At 36.8% G+C, this 25,172-nt stretch overlaps 1 protein-coding gene across 2 annotated transcripts in view; it reads right to left on the bottom strand.

The window, feature by feature from the left end:
• Positions 1 to 25,172, bottom strand: part of Pdzrn4 (PDZ domain containing ring finger 4) — a 373,075-nt gene that overhangs the window by 6,840 nt on the left and 341,063 nt on the right. For both annotated transcript variants that reach the window (XM_063254561.1, XM_023567655.2), the window contains 4 exons: positions 15,543 to 15,641; positions 13,311 to 13,373; positions 6,740 to 6,841; positions 2,461 to 2,577 (listed from right to left, as the gene is read on the bottom strand). In XM_063254561.1, coding sequence (XP_063110631.1) covers positions 2,461 to 2,577; positions 6,740 to 6,841; positions 13,311 to 13,373; positions 15,543 to 15,641 — 381 coding nt within the window. The remainder of the gene's footprint in view (positions 1 to 2,460; positions 2,578 to 6,739; positions 6,842 to 13,310; positions 13,374 to 15,542; positions 15,642 to 25,172) is intronic.

Raw genomic sequence — 25,172 nt, 5'->3', positions numbered from 1 at the left:
AAGTCTTATGATTTCAAACCAACTTTTCAAAAACTGACATGAGCAAAAGCAACCAGTTCATCTAGTCAAAACTTCCACAAAGAAACATTTGATGTACCATCCGATCATGAAGCAACTTCTCTCCTCTATAAAGTCTCCTAGTGCCAACTGGGAGAGGTAGATTCAGGCTACTTTTTAGCTCCTGTAATTGTAGAAGCCAAAAGTAACTTGTATTAAAATCTCATTATGTCTCAATAAATTTAGTATTAAAATATTTATACTTTTCTGAAGTGAGTATTTTTTTGAAGAATCTTTACATATACATATATATTAATTTTGGCATTCATACAGGACAATTTGTCACAACCCTAATGAGATCCATATGCAGTTATTTCTATGTAAATAGGTTAAAATTACCTCCTCCTGTATCACACATCATGCAATAATCTACATGGCAGTTTCTAGATTGTATTTGCCGTATGTCTAAGCATGCTCACTGCTAGATATATTTATATTTCTTTCCTCTAGCAGCTGTAACTACATAATTAAATATAATTAAGCCTATTAGTGCTAAAGAAGGATGGGATAGGTAATAAAAGGTATTCTAAAACAAGTCTAAAAGGCTCTCTCTAGATAATTTCTATTTTCCCACATAATAACAGAACAAAATGTGACATAATTTGGAGAGGAGAGACTATGACCACATATCATGTCATTGTAGGAGCCTCATCCTTTGCCTAGAATACTTTCACTCTTGTGTTAAAAACCCACTGATTGATTTTAAATGACTTACTGATAGCAAAATTACAAGTAACCATAGCTAACAATGAAAAGCCTGTCACGCATCTCTCTGAATCTAAGCTGACAATAGTATCAGATGCAGTAAGGTCTACATAATGGCCCACTTGAGTTTGTATACCGTGCTATTCACAGTGATATTTTTCTTATGTCTTGTAATGAACCAAAACTTAAAGTAAGACCAGTATTTTTCTCATACTTTACATATGTCTTAAAATGACACTGACAAATTATGCTATGGAAGATGACATATGATGGTTCAACAGTAGTTACAACCAAGGACACTGTGCAAGGTGGACATGTGTAGGGAGATCTATTTAAATATTAAACTAAATTTCCCCTTTTGTTATAGTCCTGTGATCAACTATGAAAGTAACGTGTTTTCTTTCCTCAAACCCAGCATTACTGGTTTCTAAGGTAATGCTACTCTACCATTTATCATTTCCTCAGGAATTAATATAGTGACAGGTAATGTTTCTACCAAAAACATTTCTAATGTATATTATTGTTTATCAGGGCAAAAGACTTTTAAATGCTTCTGTACTTCTCATCATTTTTCTGTCTCACGGTGAAGAAAAATTTCCACTCAGTGAGAATCTATCCGCAGGGACATCTAATGTTACCTCAGAAGACCTAACATTTGTATTACGTCTGATGAGCAGGCAGCGTTTGACATTGTATCACTTCACTTGGACAGGATCTCTCCTTTCTTTATTCCAACATCCTCCTGTCAATTCTATATTAAGTCACATTTTGTATCTAAGAAAGAAAAAGCCTGGAGCAAGGACTTTCTTGCTTATAACCAGTAGCTGCCACCAAAAAATATCTTTATTTGAGGATGGAATTGAAGTCATACATAAAATTCCCAGTCTATCCTACCTCTGTTGAACAGCAGTCACTCCTGAAGCAACAACATTTTTGAGTGTGAGTTACTGTTTGGGAAGTCGATAGTGAACCTCCATGATCAGAACATAAATGTATCACGTGTGGCTATGTGGATACTGATGTTTATAAGATAATGGTTTATTTTATATATGGGTATCTGTGTACACATCTTTGTCACAGATGTTAGCAGGTAAACATTTTTCATTATTTAGCTTGTATAGATGATAAAATGTTTATTATGAATGTGGCTAAACTTGTAGGGACTTTACAATAATCATCTCAAGATATATTAAGAATTAATGTTGACAATGAGATAAACATTGAACAAATCAGGAAATTGACAGTAAAGTGTTAACAAATTACAATAAGCAGATGAATGACATTAATTAGACATTAAAAAATTGTTTCATCATTATTCTATGGTTACAGACTGACTAGTCAAATAGGTCCATTTATCTTTTTAAAGTTAAGTTTAATTTTAAAAGGTAACTGTACCTAAAATATTTAAAGCTAAAAACTTTTTTTTTTTTTGCAATGAGGTTGAAACTCTACCTGCTTCATCATTTGAATATCACTGTACTATATTCAGGTTCCTCAAGTATCCAAAACTGTAAATATTTCTTAGCAGAAAAAAATTATTCCCTCTGCTTCATTTGAGATGATCAATTGCTTTAAAAGATTATCATTATAGGGATGTTTGATCCAACCCTTTGATTGTATTTTTTATCTATTTATGGCTTTGCATGAAAAAAGAACAAGTAATATTTCACATGCTACAGTTCAAATTGTTGGGCCCACCTGCTCCACCTCATCAGCAGTGCGCCGCGTTGCTTCATTATGCTGCTTTTCCAACATTTCCAAGTTTAACTCCTCTAAGAATTCATTCCTTTCATCTTCCAGCCAGCCTTCATCCAGCTGCCAAAGAATACATCAGTACATTATATTATGTTAGCGAGGGCTCATGCTAAAATAGGGTAAACTTAAATAGCGATGCCTGACCAGTTCCTTTCATCATACTGATTCTCTTCATGAGATCAGCCTTCTACAGTTCATCTCACAGAAGGAAAAGTGATGCAAAAAAAGACTCTTAGGCCTTTTATCCTTTCCTGAAACAGAGCTACAGATTTTCTCTCAGAGCTGAGTAAATCTTGCAGCATAGAACATTACCTCCTTTCAAAATGAATGAAAAACGCACTGCATAATCCACGGCTGTCATGCTCATTACCCCCAATGGTCCCGGTGTTAAAAGAACTTCAGTGCTATTAATAAAGCTATGAGACTGTGGAGCTTTTTTGTTTTTTTTTTAAACAACAATGCCCGATGAGACTACATGCAAAGCGTCCTCCACAAGCTGAAGTCACCCTCATTCTGTTTTTTAAAGTTTTAGGCAGGTAGGCATCCATGTTACCATGAAAAACTCAATAGGCAACATTTATGGATCTATGAAAAAAAGGAAAATTCTTAAGTATTCTTCCCAAGGGTGGATGATAGGCAATGCGACATTGTATGTGTGTCTGTTTTTTAAGGTGCTGGGGATTGAGCCCAGAGCCACGGATATGCTAAGCACATGACCCATCACTGACCTACACCTCCAGTTCCCATCATGTCTTTTTTGATTTATTTTTCAGGCAAATTTACAAGGAAAAAAACCTTAGCCCTTGTAGCACTTAAGGGTGGTAGAGAAGTGCAGTCAAAGCAGGGTTTGTTTGTGGGGTTTGGAGCAAGCATTCTTATGGGAATCTTACACAAATTAAACTGAACAAATCCCTTTGGCTCCTCCATACAAAGTGAAGTGAAGACCTTGTTGTTACTTTGCTAATATGATTGGTGTTGACAGTCAATCCAGATAATATGTTGCAAAGTGGATTTTTAGAGTTGGATTACATAAATTAGCTGTCTAGGCTTATTAAATGCACTGGATTATCAAAACTCTGCTTTTGTCTGTGTTTCAAAAAAAAAAAACTGCTTCCTAGTATTGAGAAAAAATGGATAGGTGTTTCATGAAAAAAACTGGAAAATGAGCTTTGAAAGATAACTAAATTTCTTAATCTTTAAAGTAAAACGAACATGAGAGACAGACATTAAGCTACAGCCAGACACTAGCCACGTGTATCACATTCATTAATATGAACAGATACATGTATCACATTAATGTGAAGAAATACATGTATCACATTCATTTTTATGAAGGCAAATCATAGATTTCACGATATCTATTAAGTCCATGTAGAATTTAAATTACCTCAGATTTAACTGGGACCAGACATATGAGTGCATTTATTCATCTTCATTTATCTTAATGCAGCCTGAAAAACCTGACCAAATTCCATCCCCCAGACTTTAATATGCAGAAGGGCTATGGTAACTATCCTGACTAAAAATGGAAATTCAATCCAATTTATAAATGCCCAAATTTTATAATCTTTAATTCCTTTGAAGCATCCTGAAGTTGTAAATATTAGATTCCATGAGAAAATTTTTAAAACTAAGAATATTCGCTTTCTATAAACATAGCAAGGATTCTTTCTTTAATCAGGTCAAAATAAAACACTCCCAAATACTGATAGAGCGAATGACAGAACCAGAATCTTCAGAGGTTAAATGAAGTGGTGGGACACATAAAGAGAGTCAAGTAGAAATTAATGATCCCCTATAACTCTTTCTTATTGACTAACCCCACATATCCCTGAGGTGTCCTCTGTAGTCAGTACATGGGTGTTTTGGTGAGTTTCCCTGTTAGATAGGGGTCCACTCAGAACAATAAATAAGGGGCAGATTCTTCTTGTTATCTCTTCCCACCTAAACACTCATTCGCTGGAGTCTGAATTTAATCCTTCTGTGGAGACAGGTATCCCCCTTGAGATGCACTGTAGGAAAAGAACCATCCTCATATTATGGTAGGGATCTGTCTCCGCCAAAGTGGGCCACATGGGACATCGCAGAGAAAGAACAATGTACACTATCTCCAAAGTAGAGGTTACAAGTCCCCATGAGGGCCTTCTGTACCTGATGTCCTGGAGGGACTAGGACAGAAAAGCAATATATTTAATGGTCTGAGGAAGAAAATGGGCAGGAAATGAAAGAAAGGTGACAGGGAATGAAGGAAACGAGTTATTTAAAAATATTGTGCAGATGCACAGTAACTGCCCCCAGCTAGTCTGTAGATCATTTCCAAGAATCTAAAGTATTCTAGGCATTTTAAAAACATGCTAGGAAAAGCACACAAAAAGTGTCTACATTTTCTCTGAAAAAACTATACATATAAAAAAATACAGTGAGCTATATTGAATTTGATAGGAAGAAATGGGTGATGTAACTTCAATTTTTAAGATAATGTTTTTGTGGGGGACAGCTTTCTAGCATATACTGCTTACATTACAGTTTTAATGTATCATGTCAAGATGTGTTTTCTTTGCTGATTTCTCTGAGAATCTGAGTTTCAGTCAACAATTAGCTTCCTTCCAGTGTCACAAAGGCTTCCTCAGGATCAAGGGGCTAAAGCAGACCTTGATTATGACAGGCAGGATGGCAGCCCGTGGAGCCAAACAACCATCTTTTTATCAACTGTGGAAGGCAAGTCTCATTTGGTATTGCACCCCCAATATTGACTCTTTTGGGGAAAAAAAGTCAGGAGCATAGCCACATATTAAAAAATGCTGTTGGTTCTCCAGGCATATGTTTTCCATCAAAGATTAACAGTATTTGGTCTTATGTCGTTAATTTCTATTCTTTCCGCAGCCCATTATATGATATGTTTTAAGGAAATGTTTTAGTTCTAGACTAATGAGTTTCTCTACCAGTTATATGGACAGGGCAGGAAACTGTACTATAATATAGAGATATTTTTCTAACATGGATGGCTATTGAGTTGATTTCAAATTATCACAAATTTCACTAATTGTATTTATTTCATTTTTCTGTTCTTCGAAAAAGTTTAATCAGTGAGATGACTGGTTTGAGAAATTTTTAGGTAATTGGTATAATTTCATATATATTTCAAAAATTAATTTCCACCTGGACAATCTAGCACATTGTATAGGCTCATTTCTTTTTTCCTAAGACCTCAGGTGTGTAACTTTACTCTGCTCCAGGCTATGGCAGGCTTTATGAGAACCATTTGGAATGGTCAAGGGCATAAAGGAAATATATGCGGAAAGGGTGATCTTTTATAACCACTATATTCAAGTCAGGATTCAGTCTGACACTGAAAGACACTTACTCAATGTAATTTATAGATAGTGTGTAGTTACTGAGTCTGAAAAATATCAGATCAATAACCTAGGAGACAAACGGCAAGATAACTAACTTCACTCAAACTACTGACAGATGGATAGAATGTGACAGTGTATTGTCCTCTCTGCATTGTGGTGGGATATAAAAAGGATATAAAAGGAAGTACCAACAGTACTCTTCCTCCACCATTACCTTTCCTTTACTTTCATGACAACTTCCTCTGTAAAGATCTAAAAAAACTCCTTTAGAAGCATCAGCTTTTTTGGTTGGACAAATGATTGTCATACTCAATTTGGAAAAAAAAATCTCATTTATTCTATACGGAGCTACACCATGCTATATAAGAACCTTTGGTTGATAAAGTTATTCTAAAAAAGATTTAAGATGATAGTTGTGTATGCTAATGTTTTTCTCAATACAAATTCTTTCAGGGTACCTTAACATGCCAATTAAGTATTCTTTAGATAGAAACCTAGAGCAAGGATACACATAGAATTAAGAATCATGTAAAGTAAACCATTTTTCATTTGTGAATTTATTTAAATAACTGGCAAGTGGAAGGAGAGAATAATGATTCAATTTTGCATACAGTAAAAATTTCCCTCAATGGGATATTTAGTCACCATTCTGTGGGGCATAAGAGAGATTTTAAATATATGTGGTGCCTTGGACGCTAAGGTTGGCAATTTAGGAATGATGTGTGTTGTGTTTTGTATACCGTACTTGGTTTTGCAAATATCTATGACAGTGATTTGATATAGAATAGCCGATGATGAATATAACTTCATTCACAAATTGCATGGCTAGGGAATTGAGCCTCAGGAGTTTTGATCTCTGTTCTGACCTGAATCTCTGGTCTTGCAACAAGCAGCACGATTCTCTTACACTCGTCGCTCGCCAGCAACGCCACTGCCTCTTCTCGATTCTGGACGTCTTCCCCATTTATCTAGAAAACAAATGAAACTGGCACATTAGTTTCCATTTCCACAATGCTGCACACAATAAATGGCAAATATCGGCTCATTTATGGTAAATGTATGGACAATGAAGCTCACACAATGAGCCCATCTTCGGCCCCTCTGTGGAAAGCGCCTCCACTCAATTAGGCGCTTACTGTAAGAGCCATATCGATCCCTGAAGGATGGCGGACATCAGAGGAAGCAGTTATGTTCATAAATGTCCAACCTGCGCCCTGGCAACATACATCTAGCAACACAATTAACCAGCTGCTGACAGCTGACGTTCATCTTTCTCCGCTCAGAGTAATGGAAGTGTCACTCTGAGATAATAGTGCTGGGAGGAGGAGGACCAGCAATACCGCGACTGAAATCCGTCATCCTGCATGCCTGCTGCGAGCCAATTAGACAGCGGCAGTGCTATCTCTCACCAGGCAGTGCTCCCAGACCTCTGCTGATTACATTTTTATTCAATCATTTCATATTTGTGAATCTGACTTAGCTGCCCAAACAGTACTGTGTTTAACTGATCAAAAGAACGGCTATCAAGAACATCTCATCATAAGATTCATCCACTTCCTAAAACAATGAAATCAGCGCAACGCTATAAGTATATTTAAAAGTTTAAAAACATTGGGCTTAGGGATGTAGCTCAGTGGCACAAGTGCTTGCCTGGCAAACACAAGGTTGTGAGTTTGATCCCTGATACAAATAAATAAATAAATAAAGTTTAAGAACATTAAGTAAAATAGACATTTTTTTTTTTTTTTGCAAAAAGTAAAAGAAGATAGCCTTTGCAAAACTCATGATTGCACAGAAAATATATATTCTTTGGTCTATTAGTCTGGTTTTAATCTGTACATGTCATAGTTTTATAAGCTCTTAAAAATAAATGAATCTGATGCTGAGAATATAAAAGGGGGTTTTTTGAGGGAAAGGGAAAAAGGCATTGGAATGTATTATTGACATATATCAGCTCCCTACAATGAATTTAATTAGTATGGATTGCCACTATATACAAATAAAAGTAAATAAAAAGATTCCAGTGGGAAGTGAAATATATGTTTTTGCTATTTCAGAGTTCTAAAGACAAGAAATAAAGTTACTGAAGTTTGTATTTGAAACTATATTTTCATGTTCAAAGGGTTTTTAGCTCCTAGTTAACATGATTTTTTCATTTGGATACTTAAAAATGAAAATGTTGATTGCTCAAATTCACAGAGATAATAAGCATTTTAATCTCCAACATAAAAGCAAAATATGTGGAAAGAAATTTCAACTAGAAGAAATTATGCCTAAAAAAAGCATTAATTACTTCACTGTTAAATGGAAAACATGACCACATTGACCATTATTTTTTCAGTAATTAGCTAAGATCTTTTGCTGCAGATTACTGTATAAAGGCATAAAGTAGACTGTTAAATCCCTGTGGTCTCTGACATTGGCCAATTCTCAATGTTGGTTCCCAGTAAAGGCCTTTTTCCTACACCCAACCACTACAAGTTTTATATGCATTCTGGGTTTTTTTTTTGCAATTTACAAATAAAATTTACTAAACTTCCAAATAGATACAGAGTTCTAAAATAAGGAATAATGAGGGAGAAAGATACATTGTTTTCATAAATGTGTCTTAAAAGATATGTATACTGACTCAAAAGACTTTTTCTGTAATAAATTTTGGCTGTGATTGATTCTAGTATATTTCTTGTGCCTATTATTAAAAGTTATTTTGCAGTAATGGCATAATTTTTATTCTCTTTGGACAAGGAGAGCTTATGTCCAATTTATAGTAGTTCTAGTACTATATCTACAATGGACCTGTTTGTCAAACATAGACCTAAACAATTTGGTTATATTTGATACTAAGAGAGTTGAGTTGGATGATCTCACATAGCTTATTTTCATCTTTTCTGTTGAAACAGAAATCTCATTATTTCACCCTCTATTCTCCCTTCAATTATATGTTTTCCCCTTCTTCATTTGAATTTCCCTTGCTATTAGTCTAAATACTCCTTTATGTTACTGTAAGGCTGCTGTTATATTCACTATCTCAAAATAAAGTGTGCCTTCTTTAAGGGTTGTTAGAAAGGGCTCAGTAAGTACCTGACACATAAAGTTCTCAAAGTTGGCACAAATTATTATCAACATTACTGTATTACAACTATTACCATTACATTTTAATCTTCAATAAAGGCAGGACAGCACATGTAATACAATTAATAAGCAATAATTAAATCCATTACAGTAATTAGTGGATCTGTTTAGGAAGCTATTTACCATTTGTATTTTAAACTCTTAGAAGGTCATCATGAAATGATATGGTTATGTTTGCTTTGCAGTCCCTGTCTAGTTGCTAGTCACCTTTCTCATCTGTCAGCTGAGAGTGATCAGAGGTACAGTCTTCAATTCTGCCAATCAGTCCTTGTTTTAGGGGATCAAGATTTGTTGCAAAGACCTTTTTTTATATTTAGGATAATACATGAGACAAAATGAGTTTGCCACAGAAACCTGGCATTGAAATGCAATTTACTATTTTCTTTTTCAAAATAAGGGCAATATTAGCAAAACGATCTGTAGAATCCATTGTATTTAGGACTTTAGTTTGATATCCAAACTCATATGGAGGCAAGAAATGCAACTAATGTGTTTTAACAAAGATGCCTCTAGAAGAAAGGGTAGATGTGAGGAATGGAGTAAGATAAAGCTTTCAACCTTCAGTTGCCCTTGCTCCTGGAACAATGGTTTATGGTTACTGACTGCTTTGGGAAAGCAGCTTGTTGTTCTTGAAAACACCAGCAGACAGAGGGGAAGAAGACAGCAACAAGGGAAGGAGACAGATGACAAGTCACTGCAACTTACTGAAGGGATTCTATTTTAGGAAAAGAAAGAGGAAGCAAGCCAAGAGAAAGACAATAGACCAATATGTTATTTTTGTTATAAATGGAGGAAATCATTGTAGATAATATACTTCTCTCATTTCTGTACACAATCATATGCAAATAGTTTCAAAATAGATGTTTTTGTCTTAGAAGAGATCTATGGGAAGAGAATGGGAAAGAGAGATGAAGGGGGGCTAAAAGCCTTAGCATTGTTTAATAAAGCTTTTCTGGTTGAACATGAGAATTTTTAGGTTTCCTATATTATTGCACAAAAGGCAGATGGGCAATTAAAATTTTTGGCATTAAACTACCTGTGAAATTTCTTAGGAAAACTAAGAATCTAAGAAAAGAGATTTACTTCAAATGCATTTATATTTTAATATGGAGAGAAATTTGGTATGTGGAATATAGAGATACAGAATATAGAGGGAATCAGCTATTGAAAAGGAAAACAATTAAAAAAATAGGAATGGTAAGGATTAGTTCATAAGTAGGGGAGAAAGAAAGAGTTTATTAGAAGTTTTATTATTCTATTGTTTGAGTTCTGGCAGTTTTGTCAAGAAGTACTTCTTAGGAACATGACTAGTGCTTTTTGGCCACTATGAGATTATGTTGCTTATGTGTAATATTACATGATAACCATCCCAAAGAACATAAGAGAATGCAATGTTCTTTGTTTGAGGACATTGATGTTTATGTGCCTCAGAAAGTGCCTTCCTCATTCCTGTTATTGTGTGTCAGAGGCTTCTTTAGGTTACTTCTTGGGGACAAGTTTAGTACAAGTTCTGGACAACTGCACAGCAGAGAGAGCCACCCTGCATTTTCAGAGTGAACACACAAGCAGCAGAAGTGTTTTCACGCATTGGTTCATGTTTGGCTTCCCTTCTGCATAGGCCTACCCTATGTCAGTTTCCTGTGAATGTGTGTGCATGGGATGTTACTGGATGAGGCCCTCTAATAAGCCATGGCATGCTACATGAAGAAAAGTTTAGCTATGCAATCAAGGCAGGAACATAAACATACTCTACTGAGATCATCATGAGCTGAAAACTAAAATCACAACTTCTGTTCAGAGATACAATTAAATAAAAGCCAGCCAGGGAACCTGGAGGGTAAGAGGTAAATCTTGTTTCTTCCACTTTCCTTTCTTCCTGGAAAAGAAGTCATTAATTCTTCACTGGTGGATATCCTATAATATCCTCTCCAATCATCTGGGAGCTTATTTGTTTATTGGTACAATTTCATTAAAGGTTTATTTAATAAAACTTCACCATCACCTTTAGGATACTTTGGTTTCTATGTGTGCAGACAGAATTGAATTCTAGGCTTTTTCATGTGATCTGTATTTACTCATTAAGGGTAACAAATTTGTCACTGAATATGAAGTAATCAGACAGAAAACATCACTTTATCAATCCTACTGTTGTTTCTTCAGGAAACCACCTCCATTAAGGAATATTCTATTATCTTATATATATTTTGTCTTCAGAAACTTATCTGTCCACAATACAGCTAAGAGTTTGGAAGTTATCAAAGCATACAGCATCCTGTATGAAAACACATGCATTTTATGTTTAGTCAACTGTGACCACCAAACCAACAGAGGCGATTTTACTCAGCCTACATGAATGGTTAGCGGGAAATCAGGAGGGAAGTCAGCGGAAGGTACAAAGGAGATGAGGGATACGGAGATTAACTGGTGAGAGGAAGTTGTAGTAGTCAGCAACAGTAAGAGAACAGGAAGACAGATTATAACACATGGAGTCTACACATCCAAAAATGTAGCCATCTAGGATCACTTAACGTCAGGTCACAGAATCCTCTAGACCTTTTGGTCATTGAGCATTTTACTCTATTGTACTCTGTAATGATTTCTGGGCACGTCACAAGCCTAAGCACCGAAGCTGGCATTAATTGTAGTGTGTTGAACTGAAGATGGTAACAAAGTGAGAATATATTTTAAAATCATTTCAAAATCCAAACATTTTTGAAACTTTTGCTGTCTGGTAGGTGTTCTTAATTTCTTAATGAAGCTACATAGTTCTTCCTTATCTGTCCTATCATCCTTTCCACTGAATAGCTTTGTTTCATTCACTGAATTATTCATGTGAATGTATGAAAGATTCCAAAGTGTGGTGAAAAACAAGACAATGTCTTGGTCTGATCCATTTTGTATTCCCCTAACATTCCCCAGATACAATTCTATTTTGTTTAACTACAAGGCACTGCTTACAGCAGAGTTTATTGAATTAGAAATGACACACTCTTTAGCGTCATAGTGGGACCACAAATGGTCAACAATTCATATTTATTCTTTCCTAATCAGAGTCTTAGTAGAGGTTGCTGATGTCAAAGCATTCTGTGGCATGTAAAGGAGAGGACTGGGAGGCAGGCAGTGGTGGGATTCCGTGATTGCCAGCCAGCAGAAGGGAGAGGAGAGATGGCTGGGGAGATATGCAGCCCTGGCAGTGCAGGGGACACCTCACAGGGCTCAGTCACACAGTACACTGTGATCCTCGGCGTATGTTGCTCTTTTCCCAATTTCACAGAAAAAGGATGCACCAAGGGTGGGGAGGCATTTTGTCTATTTTTGAAGTCCTTAAAATAATCTCTGAGGCTCCATGTCTAGCAAGGAGTAGTGGGAACTCAATCTGACCTAGAATTTTTGCCACATTTTTTCAGTCTATATTTCCTCAAATTACCCTTCTAGTCCCACTCTCTGTTTCATGATGATGGTCAGCAATGAACTCAACCCAGAAGGGCCTCTGCTCTTATTGTGAGGTTGATCTCAAAACAAGTCCTACAGCACTTTGGGCACAAGGAATTGGTAGGAATGGGATGCAGTGAAGCAGGTTTAGAACAGAAGTTTGGGGAGTCAGTTTTTCTTAATTAGGCCTAGAACTGCCTTTCCAACTATCTTCCTTGCTCATTGCTTCTCTCATTAAACTAAACTTTAATCAGTCTCTCTTTTTATATTTCTATATGGAGAACAAATCATATTTTGCTCCACTTGGCCCCAGCAATTCATTAGTAAATAGTTGAAACTTCTATAGACTTCTGGGCTTTCATATAGAAAAGGAACATCTGGATCCATGTTCACCTAATTTATTCTGGAAAGCAGCAATTGCTGCTGCTGTTGCTAGGAATAATAATCATTAATGTTTATTAAGCACTTATCACACACTGTGCTAAGCACATTACATGCATAACCTCATGTAACCCTCACAACAAGAATGGGTTATATTATTATTGCCATGTTTTAAGATTAACAAATGGGCTTGAAACAAAAGGGGGTGAGGTGATGTACCCAAGCCACTGGTGGAGTTAGAAGTTGAAGTCAAGAAATCTCACTCCAGACACTGTATTTGAATCACTAGTTACTAGCTAGTACCTGTTAAGAAAAGGTACCATCCTTACTTAAACATTAAATGACAGCTTTTTTGGTTTGGTAAATATTGACACCTAAAAGCAAAAACAATTTTTTTTCTAACATTTTATAAGGAACCAAACCAAGCAAACCAATCCAAATGTAACTATGGGGCAGACAGTAAGAAACGTAAGAAAATAAGCACATACATACTTGCAAAATTCGATCACCTTCTCGAATTCGGCCATCTTTGGCTGCGATGCTGTTTGGATCCACCTGTAATGGAGAGGACACGTGCCGTCAACTGGAGATGCAAGACATTCTCAAGAAATTAAACTTATAGCTGTAAAATATATATTTTAAACCATAGTACAATATTTTCTATTGATTTATGACAGAGTGCATGATGCATTTTTCTGTCAGAAAACACTAATTCTAAAAATATAAAATACACTATTTTGGAATTAATACACTGAAGGACTAGAGAAAAACTTGATTTGAAGACCCTTTTCTCATTCCTTGCACCTTTCTTAGAAGGGGTGTATATGTATTTTTTCCTTCTTCCTTTATTTTCTCATTCATTTACCTATATCTGAATCTCAGTTTTTCAGACATGTTAATGTTACTCCTAGCATTCTCTGATCACAGAGAATTTACTTTCTACTATGGATGTGATTTTTAAATCCTGCCTTAGCAGTATTAGGAAAGCTGATAGCTACACCACAAGTCCATACATATTTAAGCAATTTCTGTTTCATGTTCATATTAATTTATAAAGAGGTTTATATCTGGTGTTACTCAAAAAACAAACAATACTATATATCTATTTTATTACTTCACACCAATTTATATATATGACAAAGTATATTTACTATAAATTATTTTAGAATAAATACATATTTAAAGAGCTTATCAACATTTTAATGGCGCAGACTTAAGTGATGACTGCTGCTAACTGGAGGAAATTCAATCCATCAGGATAAATGCAGTGGCTTCAAACCATTTGTTTAAGTGTATAGAACAAAAGGTTTTTCCCAAGCAAAGTATTTCAAGTGTGGCATGAATTTATCCACCCTAACCTGATGTCAGATATCACTTTCTTATTAGAGGCACTATCTAATAACTGAGTCTTAAGTGGTAAATGAAGTACAAAGGGTATTATAATTGTGTATAAGAGAAATAAGGACAATATTTATTCCAAGGGCATATGCTCAGTTCCTGAGCTTCTTTATCTTCCTGGAGTAGTGAAATTTCATATCTAACACTTAAAGGGTAAGTAGAGACTTACCAGAAGGAAGTGAGGGATTAGTCAATCATGTCCCATTTAAAAGCTATTTATAACCTGAAAGTTTGTCTTCTAACCTGTAATCAAACTGATACTAAACTTCTACCTTTGTACTTTTGTACATATTACAAAAGACAATTCAGTAGGTAGTTCCTCACACTTCTTTACTTTAGAGGGATTATTATAGTTGTACATTTAAAACTAAATCTCTTCTTTGGAGAGTTTACCTTTGTAAAAGCCAGTTGGCAAATTCTTTGATATAGTGACAAAGAATAACATTTTACATTTGTACATCAGTGTAGTTTTCTAAGTTGAATAACTATACTATCTCTTCCATATTCTAAACACTTCTATAAAAACATTTATATAAACATTATACTAATTTTGTTGTTAAGGAGGCTGAGCTTAGAATGTCAGGTAATGTTTAATATCGAGGCCATAGAAACTTGGAACAGGAATTAGTATTTAGCTTGTCTAACTCTGTCTACAGGAGTTAGATTTGATATATGTATAAATATATACACTTATGTGTGTGTATGAGTGTAATTTTTAATCATATGTAACAGAACTTTGAAAATCACACTTTACTTCTACAATGATCTTTTAGGGGAGTTTGAAAAAACCACCTATGATAAAAATGTTTGACAGGCTTTCAAAATAATTAACAGAGTCTCACACTTAGATCCTCACCTCTTGAAAATGATTATAGTGTTAAGTAAAACAAACTCATAGATGTACTTCTTGAATATTCAAGTGTAATGTGTCCCATCACCAGCATAGAAGATGTGACTACTGTGACTGTTAACTTACAGTAATTACCCAATGCTGTGCTTAGCAGCATAATAAAGGCTGTAATGAATGGCAGGGCAAATGTTTGCAGGTCAAAACTTCTCTCAGTGTCCTGCACTCTAGGGAGGGGCATTCGATGTTACCACTTTCACTTTTCTTGGCTGGTTCTCTTGTCAAAGGATCCACACTAAACAAGGTGATGATAATTACATTACTCGGGCAGCATAATTTCCTAATTGAAAGTGACAAGTTTGGAACATGGCCAGTTCCTCAGGCTCCGGCCTCTGGAGGAAGTTTCCTCACTGTGGCCCTTTCACGCCTTCATTCCCCTCCTCCTCCCTCCCTGATCTCCCTTCTGCAGCATTTCTTACTTCGCTGACATAAATGCCTGCATCGTCTTCGTCATCCGTCCGGTAGCAGACTGTGAGGCCCAGCTTCTCTTGACTGCTAACACGACACAACTCGATCTCCTGAGGGAACACACACAGAACGACCGACCCATGTTATTTTGGAGAGGCCCCTGGCAGAAGGATGAGGACTCATGGGTATTGCTGTGACATCCCAAAAAGTTTTAATAACTGTTGTCTAACATGTGAAATCTAAAATCATTAAAAGTTACCTTTAGTATAGATATATCTATAATCAAACCAAGGTCATATACTTACATTTTTAAAAAAAGTTAACATATGGTAATACGATTATACTATATATATATATATATCACATCTTGATGGGTTTTCCACCTCTCTCTCTTCTCCTCCTTTCTCAGATCTCTTCATCGCCACAGAGACTATTCCCATTTCTCTTTCATTTTGCTCTTTAATTTGCTTATCTTTTAGGTCTCTTAGATTAGATAAACCATGTGACATTTAATTTATATTTTCATTGTGAAGTTGGAAATACGTGAAATAACACAATAAAGTATAAATCAAATAGGAATAAATCTAAGCTTGAATCTTATAGGTTTTGAGAATATCACAGTAGACAGAAAAAATCTGCATAAAAATATTGAGAGTTACTATGTTTTTCTTTGTATTTTAATAGAATGACATGTTTAAATAAAAAGAAAACTAAATTGGACTTTTTTTATTAGTCCTTTTGAGTTCTATACTGTGATACTAAGCAAGTGCTTTGTGTAGGTCAGGTCAAGGTTCCCCATTATTTTATAGACACTCTCACCTGTAGGAAGTAATGGGTTCATCTGGGCTGAAGGAAAAAGACATCAACAGCCATATGGGGTAGAAGAATGATTCAAAATGCAGCAGTAAATGAACAAGAAAATACATTTCCTGAAACACATGGCTAAGGGGCGTGAAATGTCAGACCTCAAGTAATGTATACTGAATCTGTTTTCTGATTTATGATCAGTAAAATAATAATAAATTTCAGGGCATTTCACTTCCATGTAATGAAACAGGCTTGTAAAGCAGATGACTGAGATAGATCACACAATTCTAAATATTAAAATATAAATGGACACTCTCGTCATGGAGAATTTGTCTCCATTTTGTGTCCCCATTGTGTGGAGAATATAAGTGAGTAGTTGGATAAGGAAGCACACAGCATACTGAAATTGGACCTGAAGTCCAGTCAAATTTCTAGAATTCAGCATTGGGGGAGTTGCAGTTGTCTTATTTAATGCATCTTCTTGGAGGGTTGCCTGAGATAGGCATAGTCTCAATGTGGGGGCTCAGGAAACACTGGGAAGGGGTTTACTTTTGTTGGGGCACAAGTATAATGTAGGAACACATTTATTAAAATAACAAACTTACAGGTATTCCATGATCAATTAGAGGTTTCTGACCAAGTTTCTGTTCTGCTGAATTCAATCGACCATGACAGTGTCTAAAGACCAACTGCATCTCTGATGAGCACCGAGTCAGAGTAACTGTCTATACCTTAAAGCACCCCAGGCTAATCAGAATTAAGGGCCACTGCTCTTGTTCTTCAGAGTGTTTCCATGTTAGATAAACAATTGCCTTGTTTCAACAAATCTGTTGAAGAGAGCCTGCGTGTCAGTACATGACTCAGTGCATGTAACCAATTATGTAACATTTTTGTCACTTGCTTTGGATCTCCCACTTTTCAATGCTATATAAACTAAACTGTTCCTAAATTCAGCACTATTGCCTTCGTGGAATTAGCCCGCAACAGTCTGCTGACCTGAAGATCCAACAGTTTGCTGGCATAAAGATTCATAGTGTGAAGAATATTCCTTTTGGTTTGGTTTGCAATTTTCTTGCACCACTGCCACCTCAAAATCTTCCTTAGTGTGAGGAGCCCTTGCCAGATGATAACTATGGAGCCCTTCCTCTTTGATTGTAAATAGTGTGTATGTGTAAAGATTATGAAGTTTACCGACAGAATGCTGTGGTCTAAAGGTTTGTGTTCCTCACAATTCATGTTAAAATCCTAATCCCAGAGGCCAAGGCTCTGGGAGGTGGAGCTGACCTCAGGACAGTCATTAGTGCCTTCCTGAAAGTGGTGTCAGTAAGTGAGCTTGCCCCTTATGTCATATGAGGACAGAAGGAAGATGTCCTTGTCAAGAAAGTGGGCCTCTCCCATACACCAAAATGGATTGTGCCCTGACCTTCTCACCCTCTGTTCTGTTAGCAGTAAGTTTCTTTTGCTTGCACACCATCCCATTTTATGCATTTTGTTACAGCACTCAGACTAGACTAATACATAAAGTATCCATTTGACTGTCTAGACTCTGAAATAGTTACCAGTACTAAATAAGGCAAAATTCACTTAAATTCAAATAAAAGAATATTTTCTAGAGCATTCTAGTTCATTTGAAGACTTATCCTACACTTCAACTTTAGTGAGGTCCTTGTCACCAGATAATTAGCATTTATTTTAATGATATGCTATAAACTATGGGTAAATCCTTAGTGAGGGGATTTGCTGTTATGCACTTCAGTGACCAAGCGAATCACAGGTAATAGCAAATGAAACTAAATTTAAGTCCTCTATCTGTAGAAAAGTGTTGCAAATTAGTGAAATGCATGAAACTCTTAGAAGCTGACTTCCTGCCTGGTAGGCAAAAATATTCTTTATTATTCTACAGTGGTTAGAAAGGGCACGGTACCTCCTCAACAGTCATTTAAACAGGTGCACAGTTCTTTCACATAGATGATGAATGAGAACCAGTGACATGGTTTTGCACCAAAAGCAAAAATGTACACACCAAAGAAGAATGTTTTCAAAACTGGCAACAACTAATGCTTCAAGAGGGAAAGAAAATGTGACTAAACCTGTACCCTTAGGAAGGAGTTAAAGCAACAGAAGAGCTTCCATTATGGCTACAAGGTATACAGTGAGCAAAGAAATCTGTGTGTCCTAAGAGACTCATAGGAAATCTAAATGCTTCATAAAGAACTGACATTGGGGCCTTTAAATCAAGGCAAATAAGCAACTGTAGTGAAAGCTAAAAACTCACTGACTTCTGATGTCCTATTGACGCCCAGAAAAAGCTCTCAGTACTGTGGGCAGTCCAGGGGCAGCCCTCATTTTTAAGTATTCTCTCCACATTCTCAACAGTTTACTTTGACATCGATGCTGTATATGTCAGACATTTATGTCTGATTAGATGTCACATCAAACTGTTTTGCTATACAACTGAAGGAAAGCTTTATTACCAAAAATCAAAGCACTTATCCAAGAATCACAAAGGAAAATAAATTAAGATCCAGAGGTCAAAATAACTTCTCAAAATTGTCATCCTACCGAACCTAAGGAAACCTGTGACATGGGTCAGGTCTCAAGGTTATCTCTCTAATCTTGGTTTTCAGCATCCCTCTTTTTAAGACACTAAGCACTTTTACCTGTGCTTTACCTGCAGTCCCTGAGCTCTGCTTTTTTAGGTCAGTATTTTAGCTTTGCCATTTTACATATTGTAAAACTGATCAGGAATGACCCCCAAATCTCTCAAGTGTGGTCCTGTGGAAGGTGATTGGATAATGGAGGTGTTAGGGCTAAATATGACATTAGGAAATAGGGTCTTCGTCAGAAGAGGTGATTGCTGGAGACATTACCTGGAAGAAGGCATCTCCCTCCCCTGGTCCTCCCTTCTCTCTCTGCTTCCTAGCACCCATGATGTGAGCAGCCCTCCACCAGACCCTTCCACCATGCCTGTCCTGGCTTGGAGCCAGCTGACTATGGACTATAACTGAGCTAAAATAAATTTCTCCTCCTTTAACATGTGGGTGTTCAGTATTGTGTCGCTGCGGTGAAAAAGTAACTAACACACCTATCCCCTGTCAAAATCTGGTGTTTGTCATGGGCTTTCAATCTCTCACAAGTGGTTTTTAAGATGAAAATATCACTGATAAATAAATCTCTTTAAAAGATCATTATTTAAAACCATTTAAAAAGTGATGAGAATTCAGTTTGTATTATTTAAGGCCAATAATACAAAGTCTTAATTTAAAGTACTCAATTTTATAGTGGAAGGGTTTCAGGCACTGAGGGAACCCAAGTGAGGCAGTACAGATTCCACAAACCACTGACCACCAATTCCCAGTACGTACTTCCATTTCTTTATTTAATTCCAAATGCCTCCCATACGACAAATATTAATTTGGTACATAGGGGCATATATTTGAGAAGCAAATTTCTTTCTTTTTTTTTTTTTTTGTACTGCAAATTGAGCCCAGGACCTTGCACTTGCCAGGCAGGTGTGGTGCCCCTGAGCTATATCCCCAGTCCAAGTTCCATTAATTCTATGACAAATAAACTTACAAGAAGCTACCTTGGACCATTTGTTTGAGGCAAACATGTCTGATTATCTGGAAGAATTTTCTGACACAGGATCAATTAAGTATTCTCTTCACGGCACATACCAGCCTCCAACTTCTGCAGAAACCACCTCCTGATGATAGAGAATGTTTTCCCTAACAACATCCATACTTTTACTTCTGTTTGATGAAACATATAAAAGTGAAATGCTACCCCTGTGCATTTTCTCCATGGAGATAATTTGTGAATGCACACAAATCACAGCCACGTCTCCCCATCTGTAAGTCATCACTTAATATGCTAGGCAAGAATGCACTCGTTATGACTGCCGTTTACTTCACAATGCTGTGTTCTGGGGAAGTGTGTGAAGTTGCTATGAGAAATTGATCCTATATAGACTGAGGATGGAATACAAGATTATAGTTGGTTAGAAAAACTCGCTGTGAAACACCCTTGTCATCACTGAAGGACAGGAATAGGATTTCTAACAATGAGACATCATCTCACCCCAGATAGAATATTTACTGACCAAAACACAAAAATGACAAATGCTAGTGAGGCTATGGAGAAATGGGGAATTTACATGCAATGTTGGGAATGTAAACTAATGCAGTTGTATGGAAAACAGTTACGGAGCTTCTCCAAAAACTAGAAATAGAGCTACATGTGATCCAGAAATCCCACCCCTGGGTAAATATCTGAAATAAAGGAAAACAATATGTCAAAGAAGCATCTATACTCTGTTGCAACAGTTTGCACAACAGTCAAGACATGGAATCACCTTGGATGTTCACTGATGAATTAATAAAGGTAATGTAGTATAAATACACAACATAATATTACTCAGCCGTAAAAATGAAATGCTGCCATTTGCAGCAACATGGATGGAATCACAAGTCATTACATTAAGTGAAATAAGTCATGCACAGAAAGATACATACAATATGCTTTCACGCATATGTGGAAGGTGAAGAGGTGATCTCATAGCAGAAGTAGAGGGTAGAAGAGTGGTTACCAGAACTTAGGAAGGGTGTGGGTGTGGAAGGACAGAGAGAGACAATGGTTAACAGACACAGAGGAGCAGCTGAAGAGGAGGAATTATTTCTGATGCTCTGTGGCATGCTGGGTTGGTTTTAATTGGCAACAATGGACTGAATACTTCAAAATACCTGATAGGGAGGATTTTGAATATTTCTAAGACAACAAGAACAAAAAAAGATAAGTATCCGAGGTGAAGGATATGGCAGTTACCTTGCTCTTATTATTAGACATTATACACTTGCTTTGAAATATCAAAAATATGTACAGTTACTATATTTAAAATTAAACATTTTTAAATATTGATTTTTAAAAGACAGATATTTGCATTAGTGGAAATTGTGCATAAATTATACTGTAATGCTCTGAAATGCTTACATATTTTATTGTTGATTCTAGGGGACCAGACCAGGCACCTGTGTTCTTCTGATCTGAGGTTCCTGGGGTGGTGGCTTACCTATGCCCCCCATGGCAGTGGTGCCTTAGGGTGTGACTTCCTCTCCTTTGGGCACAAGTGGTAGGGTTGCAGGTGATGTAGCCTCTGCTCTGGGCCTACAGTGGCAGGCTCACCAGGGTCCCACTTTTCTCTTTATACTGCTTTGAATCCATAATTAGGCATAATCAAATTTATAAAAATCTACAAGTGTCTTTTTGTCTTTTTCACCTAAAGGCCAACTGTGGTTTAACATAAATATTCACTTCCTTATGCTCCAGTCTGAGCAAATTCATGGTCCTGTGGAAATCTGTATCATGATGACCAAGCCAACACCTTTCACTGTCCATTCATTCTATAAATCTCCATTGGGCAATCAGTGCTGCCTGAAAAATATACTTTCCTTCTCAAGTTATTTTCCCATTTTCTTCATAATCACCTCAACAAAAACTGACACCATATTTCCTCTGCTTAAATTCCAATATGAATTATACAGTTTTAGTTAATAACCTCACTTCATATGGTTCACTGGACTGCTGGATTACATTGTTAGGTAGATTATTATGACTTGAGATAGACAGGAACCAGATCATAGGAAGACAACCACCATATTAACTTGAATTCCTTGTATTAGTTTCCCATTCAGACAAAATTTACTTTGGCTCATGCTTTCAGAAGTTTTAGTAAATGGTCCCAAGGGTCCCTGTCTCTGTGGGCCTGTGGTGCTGTAAGATATCACGGCAAGAGCATATGGCAAAGGAGGTCTCCTAACTTCCTGGCAGCAGTGGGTCCCAGCAGTCCCTCCAAGGGCACATCCCTAGCGATCTGTTTCTTCCACTGGGGGTCAAGTTTTAAGGGGTCTACTATTTCCCAAGATCTCCAGAGGTTGGTGACCAAATTTCCAACACAGGAACATTTGAAAGACTTTCAATATTCAAATTGTTGTGGGTATAAAAACATAAAGAGGAGGCTTCTAACAGAAATAAAGCATCATGATTCTCAGTTCAGAAACATGACTTTATCAGCATCACTGTGAGTGCGTTGGAGGATTTGAGAGACAGGAAAGCAAGCTGGGGATTTTACCAGTTTATGTGAGAGAAGATAAAGGCTGCAGAGTGCACAGCCCTTTCATACTGTTATTTCCATTTTACAGATTAAGAAATGAGGGAGGGAAGGAGTGAGAGAGAGAGAAAGTAACACAGTCACACAGTGAGTCTAAGGCAGGGATGGGATTCAGATTCTAGGTACAGGACAGAGGCTGAATTCTTATCAGCTTCTGCATGTGGTTCCACATGCTAGTGTCACTATCATGGTTCAGATATCAGTTCAAATGCTACTCCCTGGATGGTGTTCCATCCCTTACTATTTCTGATGCAGGGTTTCTAACATTCTTGATGAAGATTTCATCACTGCTTAGTAACTTCTTGGCAGTTATGATCATTTAATTTCCTTTTTATTTTTAATTGGCAAACTTGGATTTTATTTATATCTTAATCTTGTTTCCCTTACTATTATGTAAGCAGGTATTTGGTTGTTAGTTTTATTATTATATTCTGTAAACCTTATATGTGAAACGAATTTTGTCCTTTGAGAATGATCCCTTCTTTTTGTTTTTCTTTATATCTCTATTATCAGCGTAGTACTGGGGGCCTGTGAAAAGCCTTATGTGCATTTGTTGAGAAGTTAACTGCCATAGTAAGGTTGGATTTAGTATTTAATTGCTTTTTGCTACATTTGTCTTGCAGCATAATTGTATTAGATTAAGTAAAATTCATTCAGAATACTGTGCAAACAGTAGATGTCACTTAGTTTCAAAATCAATGCCAAAAGAAAAGTAATTAACGAGTGAACTGTAAAAATAAAACAAAATATGTGCAGAAGTTGTTCTAAGAATTCCCCTAGAAGGTTCAGTTTTGACTTACTTTCTTCATGTGACATTTTCTGACACTCGCTATATGCCGAGAGCCATATTCAGGTTTGAAAACAACCACTTCATCTCCTTTTCTTCCTCTTCCTTCTTCTTCTGCCTTCCCTTTAATATTCTCCTTCCGCCTTTTCTTCCCCCTGCTCCTCTTCTTTTTCTACTTTCTATCTTCCCTGTTCTCTTCCTCCTTTCTTTTCTTTTTTTTGGGGGGGGTGGTACTGGAAATTAAATCTAGGTCTTCTCACTGAGCTATATCCACAGTTTTTTTTTCCTTTTTATTTCTTGAGACAATTCTCTGTAAGTTGCTAAATTACCCAGACTAGGCTCAAACTTGGGATCCACTTCCCATGGCTTCCCAAGAGTGCTGGGACTATAAGCATTTGCCACCATGAAACTTTTATGTAATAGTCATTGTGCTACATGTCTTGCAAGTAATGTATTTAACCTTATAAAAAATCCAACAGGGTACTACAATGCACAGTGGTTATTTTTGGCCCGCTCAGCACTCATTTCCTGTCTTTTTGGAAACCTGGACCTGAACTTCCTTTACAGAATTATGTCTTCTTCTTTTTCTGTCTCTACATTTGTTCTGAACTGATTCCAGATCTCAGAGTCAGCATATGACCTAGATATTTCAAGAATGCGTATTTGATCCAGTTGAAGTCCACCAGAATCAGGAGAAAGAATTTTATTAAAACTAGAAAAGAACACTTGTCTTTCCTGTTGCACTTGAACTTCTAGTAATGAAGATTAGTAGTACAATAAATTAAAGCTTACCTTGCCATAACATATAGGTCCTGAGGATGGTTTCAACAAAGAGAAGATGAAAAGCAAAAGGCTGAAGGATCTAGACACACCACCTGAGCTCCTGGATCAAGGTATCTCTGCAACAGAAACCTCTGGGATATGCTACTAGGAGAGTCAATGAACCTTCTTTTTCTCTGCTACTCCTTTCTTCCATCTCTCTTTCCTTTCTTTTTTCCTGCCTTTTGGTGATTGGACCAAAGGCCTTTTCACTGAGCTATCCCTCCAGCTAAAGTTAGGGACTGTATATTCTCCTGCCTTAGCCTCCCCAAGTGCTGGGATTACAAATAAGCACTACCATACCCAGCAGTGCATTTATTTTGAGTTTTCTGTTTCTTGGATCATGGTCCTAGTTGATTTTGGTAGATACTATAAATTGTGTTTTTTGATTAAGAAATTCAGAGTCAGCTCTAAGCAGTTCATTAAAGATAATACCACCATTATCTGTCATGCTCAGAAGTTGAATACAGGTATCTTGTTCATTTTAACTTAAAGCTTATTTCTCCTGTGAACATACCTTTCCAGTGGTTGTCCAGGAGCTCACTGTCTATATGGAGGCACAGTAGTACATAAAGAACTGAGTCTAGTGTGATGTGATACAGGGGAAGACATGTGAGAAGAATGGCAGAGGGGAGGCCTGAGAGCGAAGCTACTGCTCTGTGAACGCGGTGAGCTCAGCTTGTCTGCAGCAGAGGATCTCAGGGAAATGCTCGTGATGGTGCTGAGAGGGGCTGACTGCAGGTCCTAGGAGGCCTCAAGGCCAATATCCAATGCAGACAAGGGAGAGCATGGCTTTCCCTCTTATATAAAAGACAAATTACTATAAAATTGTGACTACTGAAACTGTGATAAAAATATACATTTCTTTTCTTTTCCTTTTCTTTCTCATTACTAGGGATTGATCCCAGGGCATGCACACTTAGCTACACCTCAAGCCCTTTAAGTATTTTTGTTTTACAATTTTGAGACAGTCTTGCTATGTCACTAAATTTTCTAGCCTGGGCTTGAACTTGTGATTCTCATGCCTCAGCTTCCCAAAATGCTAGGTTTACAGGGATGTAT

This window comes from Cavia porcellus, unplaced genomic scaffold (genome assembly GCF_034190915.1).
Source record: "Cavia porcellus strain 051 isolate PalLab524CR breed Dunkin Hartley unplaced genomic scaffold, mCavPor4.1 scaffold_8, whole genome shotgun sequence".
Classification (NCBI taxonomy): Eukaryota; Metazoa; Chordata; class Mammalia; order Rodentia; family Caviidae; genus Cavia; species Cavia porcellus.
The sequence above is the reverse complement of the archived record's forward strand: the minus strand, read 5'-3'. Positions and strand labels throughout refer to the sequence as shown.